Source organism: Strix uralensis, chromosome Z, assembly GCF_047716275.1.
Source record: "Strix uralensis isolate ZFMK-TIS-50842 chromosome Z, bStrUra1, whole genome shotgun sequence".
NCBI classification, from domain to species: Eukaryota; Metazoa; Chordata; class Aves; order Strigiformes; family Strigidae; genus Strix; species Strix uralensis.
In genome coordinates this window covers 75,894,056-75,912,370 of record NC_134012.1, presented here as the reverse complement: position 1 = coordinate 75,912,370, position 18,315 = coordinate 75,894,056, and the positions used below count along the sequence as shown (strand labels likewise).

General features: G+C 35.8%; 1 protein-coding gene across 13 annotated transcripts in view; it reads left to right on the top strand.

Moving 5' to 3' along the window:
- Positions 1 to 18,315, top strand: part of AOPEP (aminopeptidase O (putative)) — a 235,091-nt gene that overhangs the window by 69,532 nt on the left and 147,244 nt on the right. For 12 of the 13 annotated variants that reach the window (XR_012627089.1, XR_012627090.1, XM_074856095.1 and 9 more), the window contains 2 exons: positions 16,067 to 16,256; positions 17,955 to 18,064. Coding sequence is in view for 11 of the 13 variants with exons in the window: in XM_074856095.1 (XP_074712196.1) it covers positions 16,067 to 16,256; positions 17,955 to 18,064 (300 nt within the window). In the remaining 2 variants the exon portion in view is untranslated. The remainder of the gene's footprint in view (positions 1 to 16,066; positions 16,257 to 17,954; positions 18,065 to 18,315) is intronic. The other variant, XM_074856096.1, reaches the window with a different exon arrangement.

Here is an 18,315-nt window from a genome sequence, read left to right as displayed (position 1 = left end):
GATTTGTCTCTTCTGGAAAAGACTATGGGACCATGCAATCTATTATTAACTTAAGAGAATTAGATGTTTTAGCCCTTTTGTCATTGGGATTTAAAAAGAAGAAAGTTTTAACCCTGCTTGAAGATGCTAAGCTTTCTAGCAGATTCAGTTTCAGTATAAATGTAAAATGTCGTTGGAAAGTCCTGTGCTGCCCCTTGCCACAGTTGTCACACACTGGCAACTTTTTATTTTTGTTTTTACTGCTTAAAAAAAGGTAGAAAAGTGTTGGTGATGCACCAAAATACTATGGTACAAAAGGATTCCCTACCCCCTCACTCTGATGCTTAGGTGAATTGCTTAGCATTTACTAGTTAGGCTTGAAAGCACTTTGAGAACATAAAGACACCCATGCTGACACTGTAGTTCTTACAAAGTGTCAATGAGCTGGTTCATTTCTGTTAATTCTGTTAATGACCTTGTTTCATCTTGCTATCTTTAGCTTTGTTATCTTAAGCCATGGGAAAAGGTGTTACTGTGATGACTGTGAGCATAGCCCTATGCCTGTTGATCGAATGGGAATGATAGCAGGGGTCTGCTCCTTTATATGTAATTCTTTGTATGTTTTTCAACCTTTCTGTTTTAAACTTGTCCTTTGTTTATTATCTGCCTGGAAACCACTCTCTTGATCACGTAAGTTCTAGGCTTTTGACATCTGAATGGGATGCATTCATACAATTTGTAATGGTGGAAGATTTTAATTTTCACAGTGACAATAAATCCAGAAAATCCCTCAAGCATTGATGGGAATTTCTTGATGTTTTGATCCCTTTCTGCTTACTGCAGAGGTTGCTTGATTTAAAAATGTAGGGCTGGTGTCTATTGTTGTTACTAATGCTGAACTGTCAAAGCAGGTATTCCAACAAACTTTACTTAGATCATTATAATCTGCTTATTCTAGGCTTTAACCAGTGTGAGTTGGGTCTCTTTGGCAGTAGATTATTTCTCTTTCATGAGGTGTAGGAAATCATTCTCATTTTTGTTGTTTTCCTCCTTGACATGTAAGTACAAGTAGAGAAGACTGCTTGGATAGAACTGACTTGATACAGTGTTCTCTCATGACATGACTGTCCACATGCTTGTTTTGGAAATGTTCAGTGTTATACCTAAGAACATGCATTAAATAACAGTGAAAAATATGTTGAAAGGAGAGGGAACATTATAGGATGCATAGGGAGGAATCTGGGCAGTGGTGATATTAATGCCTTGGTTTATCCCTGATCTGAGACTTTTGCAGTGAATGCACTGATAAAGCTAATAAAATGAGGGATGGTTATTATAATTCTTTTACACCAAACATCTGAAAAAATTCTTTGCTAGCTTTTGTACTTTCTCTGTCAAATTTTTCAGGTTTTTATGTTGCATACAGAGCAGATTCCTCTGATGTGTTGGTCATCTCCAGATTATTCTGCATCCTTGTGTTTATTCATTGATGTGTGAGGGAAGGAATGAAAAACAGACTTCTGGATTCTGAAAACAATCTTGTAGCCCTTGTGTCTGTTCCACTATATTTAAAGTAAAAATGATAATTCTTCTCTTCAAAAGTGGAATAACACGTATAGTTCATTTCTCATAGGAAAGAATATTCTTTGAATGGTACAAGCAGATTTCATACCTGTATGAGTCAAGTATTTATTTAGAACTCTTAATATATATTACACTGTATCAGTTGCTCTTTCATAACAATTTCATCAGAAGTCTCCTTCCATCTGTTCCATCCAAATAATTGCAACATTGTTTAATTTTTAGAAGAAAAATATTAATTAAAACCCCTCACACTTTCCAAAATGTGTTGATACTACCATCAAACCCTAAACATTTAGTGGGGTTAAAGAGATTTTGCTGCCTTATTTTACACTTCAGTGATTGAATTTCTGACAGATTTCTTCTGATCATGCTCACTAAGGAAAAATTGGGGTTTTTTTGAGAAAAGCTGAACAGTGGACCTGCAGAATTTTTCAGACTACTGTCAGAATATTGTATCTTGTCCTATAAAAGTTAGCACCTATTGGATTGTGGATCATTATATTTGACTGGAAATTTGAAACATTATTTTTCATTGATATGTGATACATTGCAGTCTGCATCTTGTCTTACAGATTTTCTCTGCACAGATGCATGCTTCCCACCAACAGATTTTCTCTGCACAGACGCATGGTTCCCACCAACTTGTTCCTGTTGGAGATTTGCTTTGGGATGACTAGCAGGGATCTTGTGCTATAGACTGAGAGTTGAACTGTTGACATTGGTGGAGGAAAGCATGTAAGAACGTTTTGTCCTTAGGAAGATTAGAAGGACAGGTAGACTGCTGACAGTGCTTCCAAGGAAGAGAGAAGGGTGCTGTGTGTTTCCTTTTTCTGTGAGGGAATTGGGTCTGTGATGGATTTGGGGGAAATTGAGATGTGTGGGTTTGAGAATATGAAAAATTTGCTTGGAGATTGTGGTTTATGAATAAAACACCTCTTCTGTTTTCTGGAATGGTTTTTGGTTTTCCTTTGTCTGTGGTAGCATGAAGGAAATCGATGGTTTCATTCCTTTCAATTTAAAGGCCAGTCTGTTTTCTTGACGGATGGCAGTCATTTGGTGTGTGATGACTGCCTGCTCTTTCCACAATATTGCATATATTATGTCTCTGCTTAACAAAGGAGGTTACTATGTGCTTTGGTATGACAAGTTCATAATAATTTTGACTTCTAAGTCTACATTTAAATGTTGAAATAGAACAGTGAAGTCATAGTCATTTGATGATCTGCCTTATTCGTTGTATAATGCTGCACTGATATTTATAAAGGTTCATTTCCCTTAGAGGATAAGATTAGAGCATAATTTTAGAATTTCAAGCATCTTTAAGATTACTTGGAAAATTGTTACCTTCTGCTTAAATTGTTTGAGGATGAAATTTAAGGTAGTGTTTTGAACTGTAAAGAGCCAGTACAGTATTTGCTGGAGTACTCTTTCTCATTTGTTGTATACAAAGCTATTTTGTCAAATAAACATCAGAGTGTTCACTGTCAGGAATACACTTTTCATATGATCACCAGCTTGGTAGTGATAGATACTGAGTTAAAGCTATGATGTAATTCTGAATAGCCTTGTTAGTCTTCTTGAAGATAACTTGTAGACCATCAAAAGTAAGGTGCCTATGGCTTGGTCACCCAGCGAATTTTTCAGAGGCCTGAATTAAACCTTAGCATGATGAAGTGAGGAAGGAGACTTGCTTGTCCGTGATTGAAATGGCTTTGCTACTATCTTGTATACCTTACATATATATCTTATGAGATTTCAAAGGTTTCTGTCTTTGTACATAAAATTTTGTGGACTTCGCAGTGCTAGCTGAAGCACCACTGAATTTTACTTACACTACAGTGCTCCAGACAAAAATGCAGCATATTGAAGACAAGATCATTAGTTTGGAGAGAACATGAAGTTATTTCTAAGTAACTGTAACATGATTTTGAGCTTTTTGGGGAAATTTTTCTCTTCCCCACTGCCTTCAGTAGCATAAGGTAAAATCTTTAGGGTCAGTGCTGCTTTTCTGATTTTGATTTTGTGTGATATATTTGTAATGCTAAACATTACATATTAATTTTACATAGTATATATGTAAAAGCAGTATGTGCATGTCTTGGAACAAACAGATTTAGAGATGAACTCCTCTTTCTGAATCCCATGACTTAAGTTTGGGTTATCACATTTCCTCTGCAACACTGTGATAGGCTAGAGACGTGTTAAAACAGTGCAGAGAGAACTGCTCTTATTCACTCACTTTTCCAGAGCAATTGGAACACTATATTAATTTAGTGGCATGAAGATGCCTGATTTAAGAAAACTATCTGCTTTTACCACAAGAAAAGAGAAAGGGATAAAATGAAGCTGTACTATAGGTCTACAGTCTATGTAAAGCCTTAGCTTCACATAATTTTCGAAAAAAGAGCTATTGGCAGAGAAGGTAGGATTTACCAAATTCTGTTTATGGACTAAGCAACTTCTGTTTCTTAAAAACCACACTGGGCACATCCTTGTAAATTCAAACCATTCTGCCGTTATGGCCAGTATAAACCAACAGTCTCTACTTACTGCTGTTTACTTTTTTCTTAAAATATTTGAGAAACAGGCCTCTGATTTTGAACAGATCCTGGAGTTATTGTGCTGTCTGGTAGTGCCAGATTAGATATGTTATTTGCCTCTTGAAGCTTAATTTCTGTTTTTGCTTGGCCAATTGATTTGAGTCAATACAACAGTGCATATGTACAAATGCAAATTCTTTAAGCTCCCAGAAGGAAAAAAAAAAAAAAAAGCACTGCAGTAATAGGGGTATTTCTAGTGCTTTCTGAAAAGGAACAGCTACATCCAAGTTGCTTATGTAACTGTAATATTTGTGGTGAATTCTTGGTTAACTAAATTTAAACCTCTTGGAGGTATAGCTGTAGAGTGATAGCTGTCAGCAGGGGTGAGGTACATATTGCTGTCACCGAAGAGCTCTTCTCTCCAGAACTTGGAACTGAGCCCAGCAGAAACACTCTGGCAGACACTGTACCATCCCTTCTTGTGTCAGGCGATGGAGAGGGTAACAGCTTCTTGTTTCTACCTGTGACTTTGCTAGCAGGTGGTGAGGACAGTATGATAGACCTAGAGGCTTAAATCTAGAATATGACCTCAGTATGGAATTTAGCTTAAGTGTTTCCTACTCTAAAAGCGACTTGAAACTGCTATACTAAAGTTTAAACTGCAGTCAAGCAAGTATGTACATCAGCGACACACTGTCTGATAGCTGAAGCAAGTCTCAGGGAATGTTCTTCCACTTGATATTAAATTTTGCCAAAACTAAAAATGTAAAGTAATTACACTGTTTGTGGAGATTAACTAGATTTACAGCAGAGTGACTGGGTATGGCTGTAAAACTGTTAGCTATTTGGAAACTTCAATATGTACTTCCTGAAAAATGATACAATTTATACAACTTTTGGTCATCAGGTTCATAAATCTAAACTGATACAAATGCCAAATACCATTTGATGTTTAAAAAATAATAATTTGATCAATACTGACAATACAGAATATATAGAAACAAAATTTAACCATTTGAAAAGATACAGACCCAACTGAGTCTGCAAGGAAGTATCCAACAGGAACTACTGGTTATCCAACTAGCATTAACTACATTTTAACTGGAAATCTGATTCTGTTTGGTCTTGGTAGAAATTTTGGAATATGTTTGCTTCCTATGAGTGGTCAATATCCAAATACACGTGCTTGTGTATGGTCTGACAAAAAGAGATAGGTTGTATTGGCAGAACTGTTGTCAGGAGAGTACATGGGGAGCAAACAAAAATTTTCTACTTTTAAAAAATTTTAAATCCTTGGTGATTTAAAACCACAAACAAACAAACAAACAAAAAACAAACCAAACCAAAACCACCTCCAAATGGATATCTTTTGACCCATGGTATTTTATTTGCTGTGGTCTTGCAAGGCAGGAAACCACCTCACTCCCTCCGCTTGGACTTGGAAAAATACTCACTAATATAATCTGTGTTAGCCTTAGCATTTTGCCAAATACAGAATTTGGCATTCTCAGTTTAACAGCTTCAAAAATTCCTTTCTGTTTTCAAGGTTTGTTTGATGAATTCACAGAGCACAAGTTATCAAGCCACTGTTGGAAATCTCCAGAAGAAATGTTGGATGCAGTAGATGTTTCTAGAATATAATGGTGTTTGCTTCTTTTTGGCGTCTTTGAAAAGAATAGGTAAATGTATTCTGTGACAATGTCCTGGACAACAAAAATATTTGTTTAGTCCTTATGATGCACTGAAACAAATTTTGAGGTGTATGAAAAGGTAAATTGATAGAAGATGCAACAGAATAAAAGTTCATTAGTAGATGATACTTAATATTGTAAGACATTAACACAGTTCTCAGTTATGCTAGCTATTTCCAGTTAAACTGTCCCTTGCTATGTGATTCAGTAATAATAGCTGGATGTCTTTGTATGATGAATAAAGTAATTCACATGCACACTAGCTACTTCCAGCTAAACTGTCCCTTTGCTATATGATTCAACAATAATAGCTGGACGTCCTGTATAATAAAGTAATTCTCAGGCACACTGAAGCTCCTCTATCACTGGGTATGATGTAATTTTATCTTATTTTTCCACCAGCACAATAAATGTGACTGTGTGTGAAAGAGAATCTATGTTTATGTGTAAGATTTTACTTAGAAATAATCTTCCAAAAAGGAGGAAAATGAATGCATTGCGAAGAGTTTGATGTTTGCAAAAGATTTTCTTTACAGTTTTGTTGAACTATTAAGCATTTATTGTAAGGAGAGTGGATTGTTCTAGTTTTAATAATTATAATGCTGTTCTGTTTTAATATTGCATGATCTGTGGGCTGCTGTAGAGTTGTTACAAATTGAAGGGCTGATATAACATGAAATGAGGCACCTCTTCTGAATGTTGCTTTTGTTCTGTATTTAACAAATTAGTATGTTGACATTTGTCACTGATGGATTTCATTATTTGCTGAAAGGGGTTTAGAAGGTTTGACAGCATGAACGGTTTGTCCCACAGACTTTTGAGAACTGATAAAGGCATCTTTGTTCTTTGTGCAAAAGCACAACAGATATCTTATTGACTGACGCATACAAAAAAGAAGGCTTGTATAGCTGCTGCGCAGAATAAACTAAGAAAATAATTTTGAATCCATTACGTATTCTTCTATGTTGTTCTCTCCTTTTCTTGCTAACAACATCTGTCTCGTTAATCAATGTAACAAGAAGCATTGGATCCTCATTCAGTAAAATGAAAGCATGCATTTTATATCAGTTTACATACTGTTTATAGATGACAAAACTAAGAAAAACAGGTAATGGATGATAGTAGGACTAGCTAGTTAGATATTGCCTGAACCATTTTTAAGACTAGTGTGCAGAGTATTGTAGCATTTGTGTATACAGAAGATAGTAGAAATAATTAATTTTAGCAGGCATGTTGAAAATCAGAATAGACTTGACAGTGTTGGATTTGCACCTATTCCTTTAAGTTAAATGAAAGGTTTCAGAAAATGGATTTCTAGGTACCAGTTCTTAAAAGCAAGAATTGTAGGTGATACTGCATATGGGCAAAAATTAGATCACATGCAAATTGGATAATTATCTTAATCTCATTGTTTGCTCCCACATTTGTAGTTGGCACAAGAAACAAGATTGTATTAGATATGAACTGAAAATTTAGAAGAATTGGATCTGTGCCTCTTCTGTGATTTGAGAAGTTCTGATCTTTCTGTTTTAAACCTCTGAGCTTTACCTTTCTATTTTTTCTTAGAAACGTCAGGGATTTGTAGCGCTCTCTCCTCCAGTAATGTTTGGGATTTCCTGAATGATTCAGGGATATATCTGGAGTTTTCTCAGTCTGCAGGTGAAGTATTTGTGATAGGAATCCTTAAAAAACAAGAGAATACCTCAGGTTTGGTTTGGTTTGTGATGCTACTCTAACTGTAGTTTGTAGAGATGTAATAAGAACCACTTCTGCCTTCAAGCATATTTAATTTCTTTACTGCTTTTAGAGCAGTGATACCACGAGTTTTACATTGAGAAAAGAATCCTGAAAAACTTGAAGAACAAGAAATCTCTTTTCCTTTTTTCTTGTGGGTTGGGCTTTTTTTTGTTGGTTGTTGTTGTTTTGTTCTGGTACGTGTGAGTAAAAGCTTTCTTCTATATATTAAATGAAGAAAAAACCGAGCCATTCTTTATTTTATTTTGTCTTGTCCCTGTCACCTTTATGAGACCACTAATGTATAGGCTGTTAACTTGAGTGAATTTTCACTGAATATGGAGAAGCAGACACATTTGCTTTTTCTGTCTAACTATTTATCATAGTTGGTTATTTGCACTTTGGCTCTCAGCTGTGTTAATATCTGCCAGAAACTTCATGATGTAGTAAAAGGAAATCCAGCTCTTCCAGTAGTAGCAATGATAGGAAAGCTACAAATAATGAAATCCATCCCATATCAAATAATATCATCCATCATTGACAAATGTCATCATTTAGACTGGAATGTTGTTGTGAGGAATGTTGTTAAGAGACTGTTCATCATATTAATCATTTTAGCAAGAATACAAAGAATAATTTGAAAAGGCTCTGAAATAAATGCTATGTGCATTTCTAATATAAAACAAGAGATTCTATTTTTTTAGTCTTCCCTTTGGTATATGAGAAAGAAACCTAAAAAAAAATTATTAATATCACACAAAACCATTTTGTATTTATAAAATGAGAAGTGTGACTGCTTGTATCTGTAACAATGGACGGATCAATGTCCGTCCGTTGCTATTTTCTGTTCACTTTTTTATTTCAGCAAGTGCTTAAGGTTAATTTTGTGGTGTTAAATCTTACAAACCAGTTTTAAATGAGAGAAAATAAATATAAATGCATGGTTCTAATAGAGACTTTCCACACTATTATTTGTTATTAACCATTTTCACATGGTTAGAGCATAACTTTTTTTTATATCTTTTCCTCCTTTGGCCATTTTCTAATAGTTGGAAGCATTCAGAGAAATCTGGAAAAAGTTTCCTATGAAACCTGGAATTTAGCAAATCCAGAATGTAAACCAAATACTGCATTTATATATTTATATAAAGTTCTTACTGAAATTAGTGGGAACATGGTATTTCCTCTGGCTCCTCAGACATGAACAAAATTTTCCCTTCAGCCTCTGAACCTCTTTTGTGATGCTATCTATGTCAGCAAAAGTAGAGATGTTTTATCATTGTTGTGATCTTTACATCAGCTCTCTTACGTCAAACAAAAGAAGATACTTCTATGAAAAACTCCATATCCTAAAATACTATTCACAGAACAATCTGAACTGGAAATATTTTTATTTCCTTGATCTTGTTTTTTTTGCTCTTTAACTGAGGTACTCTAGATTGACTTCCAATCTGTTTTTTAAGAAAAAAAGAAAGAAGCTAATTGAGTTGTGTAGCTTGTAAGACTTGTTTGGAATCATCTGCCATGAAACAATGCAGTTTTGTACTATGTAATTTTACTGCTTCGTAAGGGATCTGGAAATTGCTGTCACTGATTCACAAATTATTTTCACTGTTAGCAGTGTCAGTACTTTTTGAGGAGCAATTTGCAAAGAGTGAAAGGTTAAAAATTGAGCTCCATAAACTATACAGAGAGGGTTTTTTTTGAGTGAAACAGGTGCTTGCATTTATTGAAGCCACTTGCACTTACTCCTAGATCAGTTAACTATATCAGATAAATATGAAAAATTCATTCTGTGATAGACAGCATGAAAAGCTTTAGTCCTCAAGGTGTTTCTCTTTGAAAGCTAAGATTTTTTACAGTATTGAAGCCATCTGTTACTAGGAGGTATTGTGTAATTGATTTTTTTACTATGTAATTGATTTTTCTTTAAATCTTACTGATTTTTGCATTACTTTGGTTTTTTTGGGGCATGAGATTTCAAACAAATCTGGATAAAAAATCTTGATTGGAGCTGAGGTTTTGAATCTGTAATTCCTTCTTTTCCACCCGTAATCTTCTATGTTTTCTTTTCTTTCTGTAAAACAGCAGGCAATTTGCTGCCTGTCACAAATCCTGGGAGTATGGAAGTTTCTAACTAAATAGATATTGTTGGGCTTACATAAGAAATTAGGAGACAAAAACTGGATAGCTCAAAAAAAGGTTCATGCCCTGCAAGTTTCTCTTTGTGATACAGGATGTGTAAGATGAAAGGAAGTGAGCTAGAGCTGCTGTTAGTCATCCTGGTGGCATCAGAGGTCAACTGATGAATAACTCTTCAACTCCACAGTTCTTACTTGGGTTGACTGCTGGTTGATCTTGTCACCTCTAGTTCCTGATGATCTTATTACAATGTTGGGTTAGCTCACTAGCAATACTTGGATCCCAGACATTGGACTGAAGTCTGCATGTAAAATACAATGTACTTTCTTTCCTTCTTTCCTTTACATCCCAAGTCAGAGCATTTGAAGCAGGTTGGATTTATTACCATGATATGACTGCAGCAGGGTATCAGCCACAGAGAAGTTGTTGCATGAATTTTTGTAAAACCCCAATTAAAGTTTTTATGTCTTAGCACTGTCAATGTGTGTGCTCTGTGTGTGTTGGAAAGAGGATGAGACAGCATTGTTTAAAGAAATTAGTTGCATTATAACCAGATTGTTCATCTTGTGGTATGTTCCTGTTCTTGAGAGTTGGATCTAGGGAAATTCTTGTAACCCTTCTGTGGGAAGTGATAGTTTCAGTCCACCATTTTAACATTGTGTATTTTGGTTAGATGATAGAGGACAGAGGAGCTGAGCCCCAGTGGAAAGTTAGAACTTTAAAACAGAGCATGCTTGAGGAAAAATAAGAAGAGAATAAGGCACATTTTTGGCAAGACTGGTGCAAAAATTAAAACCTTCAAAATGTTTCCTGTCTGCTAGATGTGCATTTTGTTGGGCAAATAAATATCTTGTTTTAGCAGGTACAGTTCTGCATTTTATACTTGAAGTCCCCCAAGATAGAAATATGAATCCCACTTTTAGCATTAACTGTCCTTTGGTATTCAAAGAAGAAGTTAATAGACGATATCAACCCATATATGGTTAGTTCCCATTGATCTAATTTTAAAAGGAAAAATAAATTCTTCAGTAGTTTAGTTTGTTTCTTGACTTCTATTAATTTTTTATTGTTTAAAAAAATCTAAAAATAATGGAGACTTTTTAATATTTTGACCTTTTACTCATGTAAAAGTTTCAGAGTAAGTTATGATTGAAATTTTGAGGAAATTATGCAAATATATACATGATACAGGATGTAAGGGTATAGCATATCTTCTTATTTGTGAACATAAAGTTAGGAGAATTGAGTTATGGGGAATGAGATGGGTTGATACAATTTCCTTTGGGCTGATCTTGTATTAGCTGGGAGTGCATCAAATTATTTGTTTACTTTTTGAAGCACATCAAACCTGTATCCTTTTTGTTCATGTCAGTATGATCGGTCCTTTTGCAGTAGCAAAGTAAGGTCTCCTAGCATATAAAAATTGTATTTGTCTCTTGTCAATATTTTCAATGTGGTTTAGCTTATTTTTGTTCATCATAAAGTTCCAGAGTTATTTTGGTATCTGAAGAAAATTTATAAAATTTCCTCTGTGAATAATGTCTGGACAAATCAAATAAATACTTGGCTTCCAAAGACATTGGAAGGTGGCGTATGTCACCGTTGTAGGTGATAAATGCATCCTGTATTTTATGCAGGTTTTTACTTCAAAGCTGTTCAATTTGTGTAATATGGGATTGGAGATAATGAGAAATATCAATATTTGTTACAAACCCAGTTGTTTATGTAGCAGTTGTCTGAGCTTGGGCTCATGTTATCTTTTTCCTTTCACTGTATGACTTCTTCAGTTTTATGCCAAGTACCAGATTAACTGTTGAACAGTAATAAAGAGCTTGTCCTGAGAGGATTTCACCCTAGTTTATACACATCCTGACTAATCTGGTTTGGTGTGGTGAAATAAGTAAGACTGAAGTGATTGTCTGCCAGTTCATGGAGCAGCTGCTACTTAGGTGTTCAGATCATTAATTAGGTGCTTGACTGAAATTTGAAGTTTGGATGTTGAATTGCTGTACTGAGCTGGCTGATACCATCCTCCTTCCGATACAAAAGTGTTGGTCTTCTTTCCCTATTGCCTACCCTACTGTATTTTATTGCATGATTTATGGAGTAAAAAGTTAGTTATCTGCTGTAGAATGCCTTCCAGCTGTAACTTCCAGTAATTTGTTGGTTTCCCACTATGATGTTAGGAAGGGAGCCTTTACGAAGTTTCCATTATTTCTGGAACAATGCTCAGAGTATTCTAATTACCACATCCTTGTCTCTACAACTGCAGCTGCATGTATATTTGAGTTTCTGGTATGCTATTAACCTAAAAGATTAAAAAGGCTGTTTGTAATTCTCTCAGTACTGGATTATAACATACACCAGAATGCTGGAGATTATAGAGGTATGTAAGTGAATGTTGCATGTTCCTGTGTCTGCATTCCAATGGCACGAGTGACCTCAAAGATAAATTAAGCTAACATTCAAAGTCTGATGTAGATACCGCAGACAATATGCTAATACTGTTCTTTGTATCACTGGAATAATGTAGGTTGAAGGCAGCTGATGAGAGATTGCACAAACTATATGTAAAGACATTTAATTGTCTAACTTTCTCAAATTCCAGTAATCTTGAAATGTATATCTTAATTTTAATGTGTTCCTATGAAAATATTTTTAGAGAGATTTCCCCTGCTCCCTTCTACATGTTTAAGAAGGGATTTTCTAGAAGTACTGTAACTGTCTAACCCATTTAATATCTGAGTATCTTTTTCTAAATAGGAAAAGATAAGCAATATGTGGAATACTATCAAAATGAAAAATATTTTTTTTATTATATACCTTCCATCTGTAATAGTGATTTTGGGTGCGACTTTTAACTTCAGAAGCATGATTTTCCAGCTGATATGGTCTTGGCTCTGTTATTTCAATAAATACAGAAGAAAATGGATCTGCAAATCCCTGTGTGTTAAGAGGGAAAGACTTCTACTTTAAAAGGAATGGAACAAGTCTGTTAGAAATGAGCTTTGTGTTCCTAGCTTCAATGTGTACTTAAGTTCTTGCACATACATTTGGCTAGAGTTTGTGCTGTGTCTCATCTGATTATGTGTGATCAGCCAAAGAGAGCACACTGCTGCAGCCTGTGTGCAAAGTGGCACCTGCATCTAAGTCTGGAGAAAAAGTTTTTCAAAATTGCTTTCAGAGATTTGGCCTCTCAACTGGTCAGATTACTGTTCAGAGCTCTAGGACTCATCGGAAACCTTTTATTTGTTAAAGAGATCATTTATTAAGAAATCTACATGGGTGGATTTGGATGATTGGAACATTAGGACCCTTCAGCCTTTCACACCAAAAATTTCTTTCCCTTTGGGGCTCAATTTTGCCTTCGTATGTGTTCATACCCTAGTTACAGCTTTGAGACTTCCCTTAGCTGCAGTTTAACAGGGAGAGGGAAGTTGCTCCTTCTTTCAGTCAAACAATGCAAAGATCTAAGTTATGAGGTTGTGATTCTGGTCAGAATAATAACCTTCTGCTATAAAGTGTAACCAAGTGTATACTTGTTGAAAATAAGTCATTAACTTCTTTTTCTGTAAGAGCCATTGGGAACTTGTCCAGCTTCCTGGGAAGGGCTGGTGGGGTTTTCATTTTTTTGTTAACTGGGAGAGGTTTCCCATCTTCCTCACCACATCCAGCTAGCCTGTTCTGGCCTGCTTTAGAAACCTGGGCCAGACTTGAAGAGACATTAGCTAGAGGCATTTATAAGCTCTGCATACTTTGTCAGCTCTTGATATAATTGCTGAGATGAATCACCTTCATCCATTCCTAGTGTATGAAGGGATTTCTTCCCTTTTTCATTTCACTGAAAGTAATGGATATCAAGCCTTATAATTTGTTCCTAGTAAATCGAATGGATGGTAGGAGAACCAAATTCCTATTCCGGCAACAAAGTTTTTGGCTATTGCAATTTAATCATCATTCTGATTATCTTATTTTTCACATAGACACTTTCTTGAATTATTGAGTGGTTTAGGAACAACACTGATAGTAACAATGTGCAATGAATAACATTGCACATCCTATATGATGTAAAAAAATGTAGATTTGCTTGGTATCAGTAGGGGTGGAGCAGAATTTCTGGACTTCAAACGTATTGGAAATAGAGAATCTATCTGTATTTTAAAATACATAGAATCAAACTTTTCCCCAAACTAAGAGATGCTGAACGTATTATAGAAACATGTTCAGTCTTTGATAAAATTACTCTTAAGATAAATGGGAACTTTGCACTGCTCTGTAGTGATAATTTTTGTTATATGAGGCTCTGAATTGGAGATATAGCTGCTTGTTAAGGGCAAACAAAATAAAAAGAATCATTTAAGGTGTTCTCAGGAAAGGAAGTTGCTGGCTGTACTCAGACTCTAAATTCTGCTGCAGGACATAATCTTATTTTTGGCCTTGTAGGAAGTTGTATTTTTTGGTCAAAATTTAACTCATATACATTTTTCTCACTGAAGTGGTTTGTAGTCCTTCTATAAAGGAGAAGATTGTCCAGATGTGGCATTTCTGTTATTTGATTGGAAAAAGCAGGAAACAAAATCTTTACTTTTGTTGTGTATTTACCTACAGTAGACTTAAAATACAAACCATTCTGTGAGCCTGTTTATAAGGCTTGAAGTTACATTTCTTTTGCTTAACCAAATGGCCAAAATGCTGCCAGCAGTATGTCTGGAATGTTATTTACTTGGCCGATTTCCGTGGTTTTTCTTTGTAGTGCCATACACATGCCACAGTTAGGGGTCATTTACTTACAACTGACCAAAGTAGTACCCCCAAAGCTGTGGTTATTCTTCTCATCAGTGGCTTTATAATAAAAGGTTCATCATGTTCTGCAGCTTCTGTGCTCACACTTTCCCCCCCATCTCTCCCTCCCTCCCTTCTCTTGCTTTTGGTGAAGATTTGGAGAGCTGCCGGTTTTTTTTGTTTTGTTCTCTGTGACTTGACTCCCCTATTAGTGCTTTAATTTTTTACATAGTGTCTTACAGTGCCGACATACTGAAATGTATTAACTTGCTTTGCGGGATGGCTATCATTTTTTTATAAGAAGATGGTTATTGAGTATGTTTTTCCATTTAACTGTGTATCCTATTTTATTGTCTCAGTTCCAGACATTCAACTGGTTGCAAGAAAACTATGTGTTTTAACATTTCCAACAGAAGGGTAGGATGGGTGGGGAAGCTGTTTGGAATGCTGACGAATAATATTTGACTCTTGGAAATGTCCTAAGGCCATATGCTCCCCTCCCCTGCTTGGAAGGCTAGACTTAGTTTTTAAAGACCTGTGGTCTTGAAGGTATTACCATTGTGCTTTATTTCCTTTCTAACTGGCTGGATTTGAGGAAACAGTTGAAATGGATGCTAAAGGTTAGTGCAGGAACATACTGCAGATGGTGGTCTTGGTTTGTGCCCTTGCTACTCCCATCTGTGGCACTGTACTTCATTAATCCCTTGCATGTTGGTCAGAGGGCTTAATTCTGCTACTTTCTTTCCTAGATGTACTAATTTTAAAAATTATGTAACTTTTGGTTTTTGTTAATGTCTGTGATTTCTATAAGCATAGCAGAAATTGCTTTATAGCAGAACATGAATTAGGAACTGCAGTAACTTGCCATTCAGTCTAAGTGTTTTCAATAGCAGAACAACAATTCATAACAATTTTTTTCCCCAATTTCTTATTATAGTACTTGAGTCCAGAACAGAGTAGATGTAGATTTGGTTGTCCTCCCCTGTTGTGAAAACCAGATATTTAGTGACTATTGAGTCTCCTCCTCACTTCCATGCTTGTGGTGAAGGATGATCTCCTTCCTCTGCATCTGCAGAAATGATCAGCTCTTACAATCAGATGGTATCCTTCTAGCTTCAATTCACAAGTGCATGTGCTTTACTATACATGACTCTTGTTGCTTTTGGATAGTGATTTGTTTTCTTTATAAAATGCTTCTGCTTTATTAATTTCCAGCTTTGATCATTTAACTGATAAATACTTGCTGCCTATATTCACACCTGCTCATCTTTTATTATCCTGGCTTATACAAATGCTTCTATTGAAATAAATCAGTCTTATAATTTGAAAAATACAAAACTCTGGTTTAAGTTACTTCTTACAGCTAATAGCTGTTTGATGGTTGAATACAAAACAACTGCTTGGCAGAATTTTAGTTTGATTCTCAGCCAACCAACAATTAAAGTACAACCTAGTTCCTAAAAATGCCTGAGCTATAAACTATCAGTCATGACCTAGCATGCATATAGTAATAAGAGGCTGACAAGGCTAATAAAGCCTATATATTATTATGACCAGGCAATGCATGTTATAATAGGTCAATAATGTATTTTGTCATTCATTCCTATTGTGCAGCCCACACATCATCTTCCTGTCACAGAGTGTACTACCGGGAGGGGGCCATCTCTGTGGAACACGCCTGTGCCATGAAATTGCTCATGCTTGGTTTGGACTGGCCATTGGTGCTTGTGATTGGACTGAAGAATGGTTAAGTGAAGGGTTTGCCACTTATTTAGAAGATGTATTTTGGGCTAAGGCACAACAGGTAAGGTGATGATGCATCACTTCTCAGTTGAATTATGTGGAAATCTAGATTCTATTCCCTGCTGTGAATTAGATATAAATTAAACCTCCTGTGTTATGAAGATAAGTCTTTTAAAGTAATGTTGGAATTTGCATGCTAACTTGATTAAAAAAAAATCAACATTGATTTGATTAAAAAAAAAAATCAACATAAAAAATCCTTCCTGATCCACAATGAACACTAATCTTTGCAGAGATAGAGGTCAGTGCCAATGAGAATGGAAACATCTGTTTGTCAGTGATTACCTTCCCACAAATGTGCTACTCAGTTATGAAAATTCAGCTATCAAACAGTTGCTCTGCATTCTTTCCACTTTTATTGTGTTCCTGAAATTGAAACAATCAGCAGAGTCTTACTGAATATTGTAATATTTCAGGTACCTAATGAAAATGGTCTGGGTTTGTCCAGTGGATAGCCAAGAAGTATACCTCAAAACAAAATGGAAGCTGATGAAATATGGCACCAGCACTTACATTTTTTTGTCTTACACTGCTCAGAAAGAGCTACCCTCATGTCAGAGGCTTAGAAATCATCGTCTGCCTTAAAGTGAAAAGCTCATAAATTGCACGTCAGCTAGTAAAGTGGTTTTCTGATCCAATTCTTATTTTTGTTGTACCTCTGCTACTTCAAGCACTTTGTGTGTTAGTCGTTTCTTACTGTGCTTATGTCAGACCCTGGTTCTACCCCTTAAGTCTGCAGAGCTCCATCTGTGGATGAGCAGGTGGGACTGGGAATTGACATCATACACTCTTCCAAGCCTCCTTTTTATTAAGTATCAGGCATATTTATAGCAACGAACAAAATAGAACTCCTTGCCACTTACCATGTTTCTGGAACAAGAAAGAGAGGAAGGCTGCCCAGACACTTCGCTTTTCCCTTCTGGTCCTAAAACTCATTTCTGCCCTTACATTGAGCATCACTCCTCTGCTGTGAGCTGTTCACATTAATTCTGTGCTTTTGTGAGACACTTGAAAGCTTTTCCTACAATTGTAGGATTATGAGTATATTCCATACTGCCTGACAGTAATTCCAGTGGCAACTGAAATATTGGTGTAATGCAGGATAATGTTAGCTGCTTTTGCTTTCTCCCATCTCCCATCTTTTTTTATAATAGAGAAGCATAAATTAGTTCTTATTTTTAAGATGACAACCTGGCATTTATTTCATGAGCATGCATCTCTGTTAATATTATGTAAATGGGGGAAAATACAACATGGAACTTTCACGAGTATTGCAGAAGTTGTAGGCAAGAGAAGTGAAGTCAGGTCACAAAACAGCTCTTTGCTTTCAAGCTAGGAAGAGTAAAGATGCAACCAAAACTGATATGCCAGGTATCTGTCCTGTACATTCAGTTCACTTATTGCTAGCCCCTAAAGGGAAAACAGCATGCCCATCTCTCTCCTCAGGTACAAATATTTAACCAACTATTCATTTCATGTGCCCAGTGAGGTTTCTGTTTTCCTTAGTGCTGCTATTAACTCTTATAGCACCAACTGTTATTTTGGTTTTTTGGTTTTTGGTTTTTTAAATCATGGATATTGGTACTGTTTCCTGCATCTTCTGCAGGTTAAAGGGAAATAAACCAAGTTTCTCTTTCTGATAATTATTACTGTCTGTTGGGAAAGAGCAGTCAGTCATCTGTGGTTTTTGTATACTAAGCAGCTGTCACATGATGAAGTAAAAGCGCAGCAGGAATTGAAAGCTTTACTTCGCTGGCGTCGACTCAGAGACGAGGTGCAGAACTCTGAAGAAGAGCTGCAAGTTTTAAGGTAACAATATGACAGTGTAATCTTTGGTTTCGCATGTTCTCTCTCTCCTGTTTTCCACCATTTTCTTCCTTCAAAGGATATACATCCAAATTATTTGATTAAATCAACTGCATTTCCTTATTTCCTTCTGAAGAAAAAAAAAGAAAAGTAAAATTAAATTGACTAGGTTATTCATCTTCTGTATAATGCAATTGCTTTTCTCTTTGTTATAGGAAGCTTTCAAGAACCATGGGATTTAGTTTGATATAAAA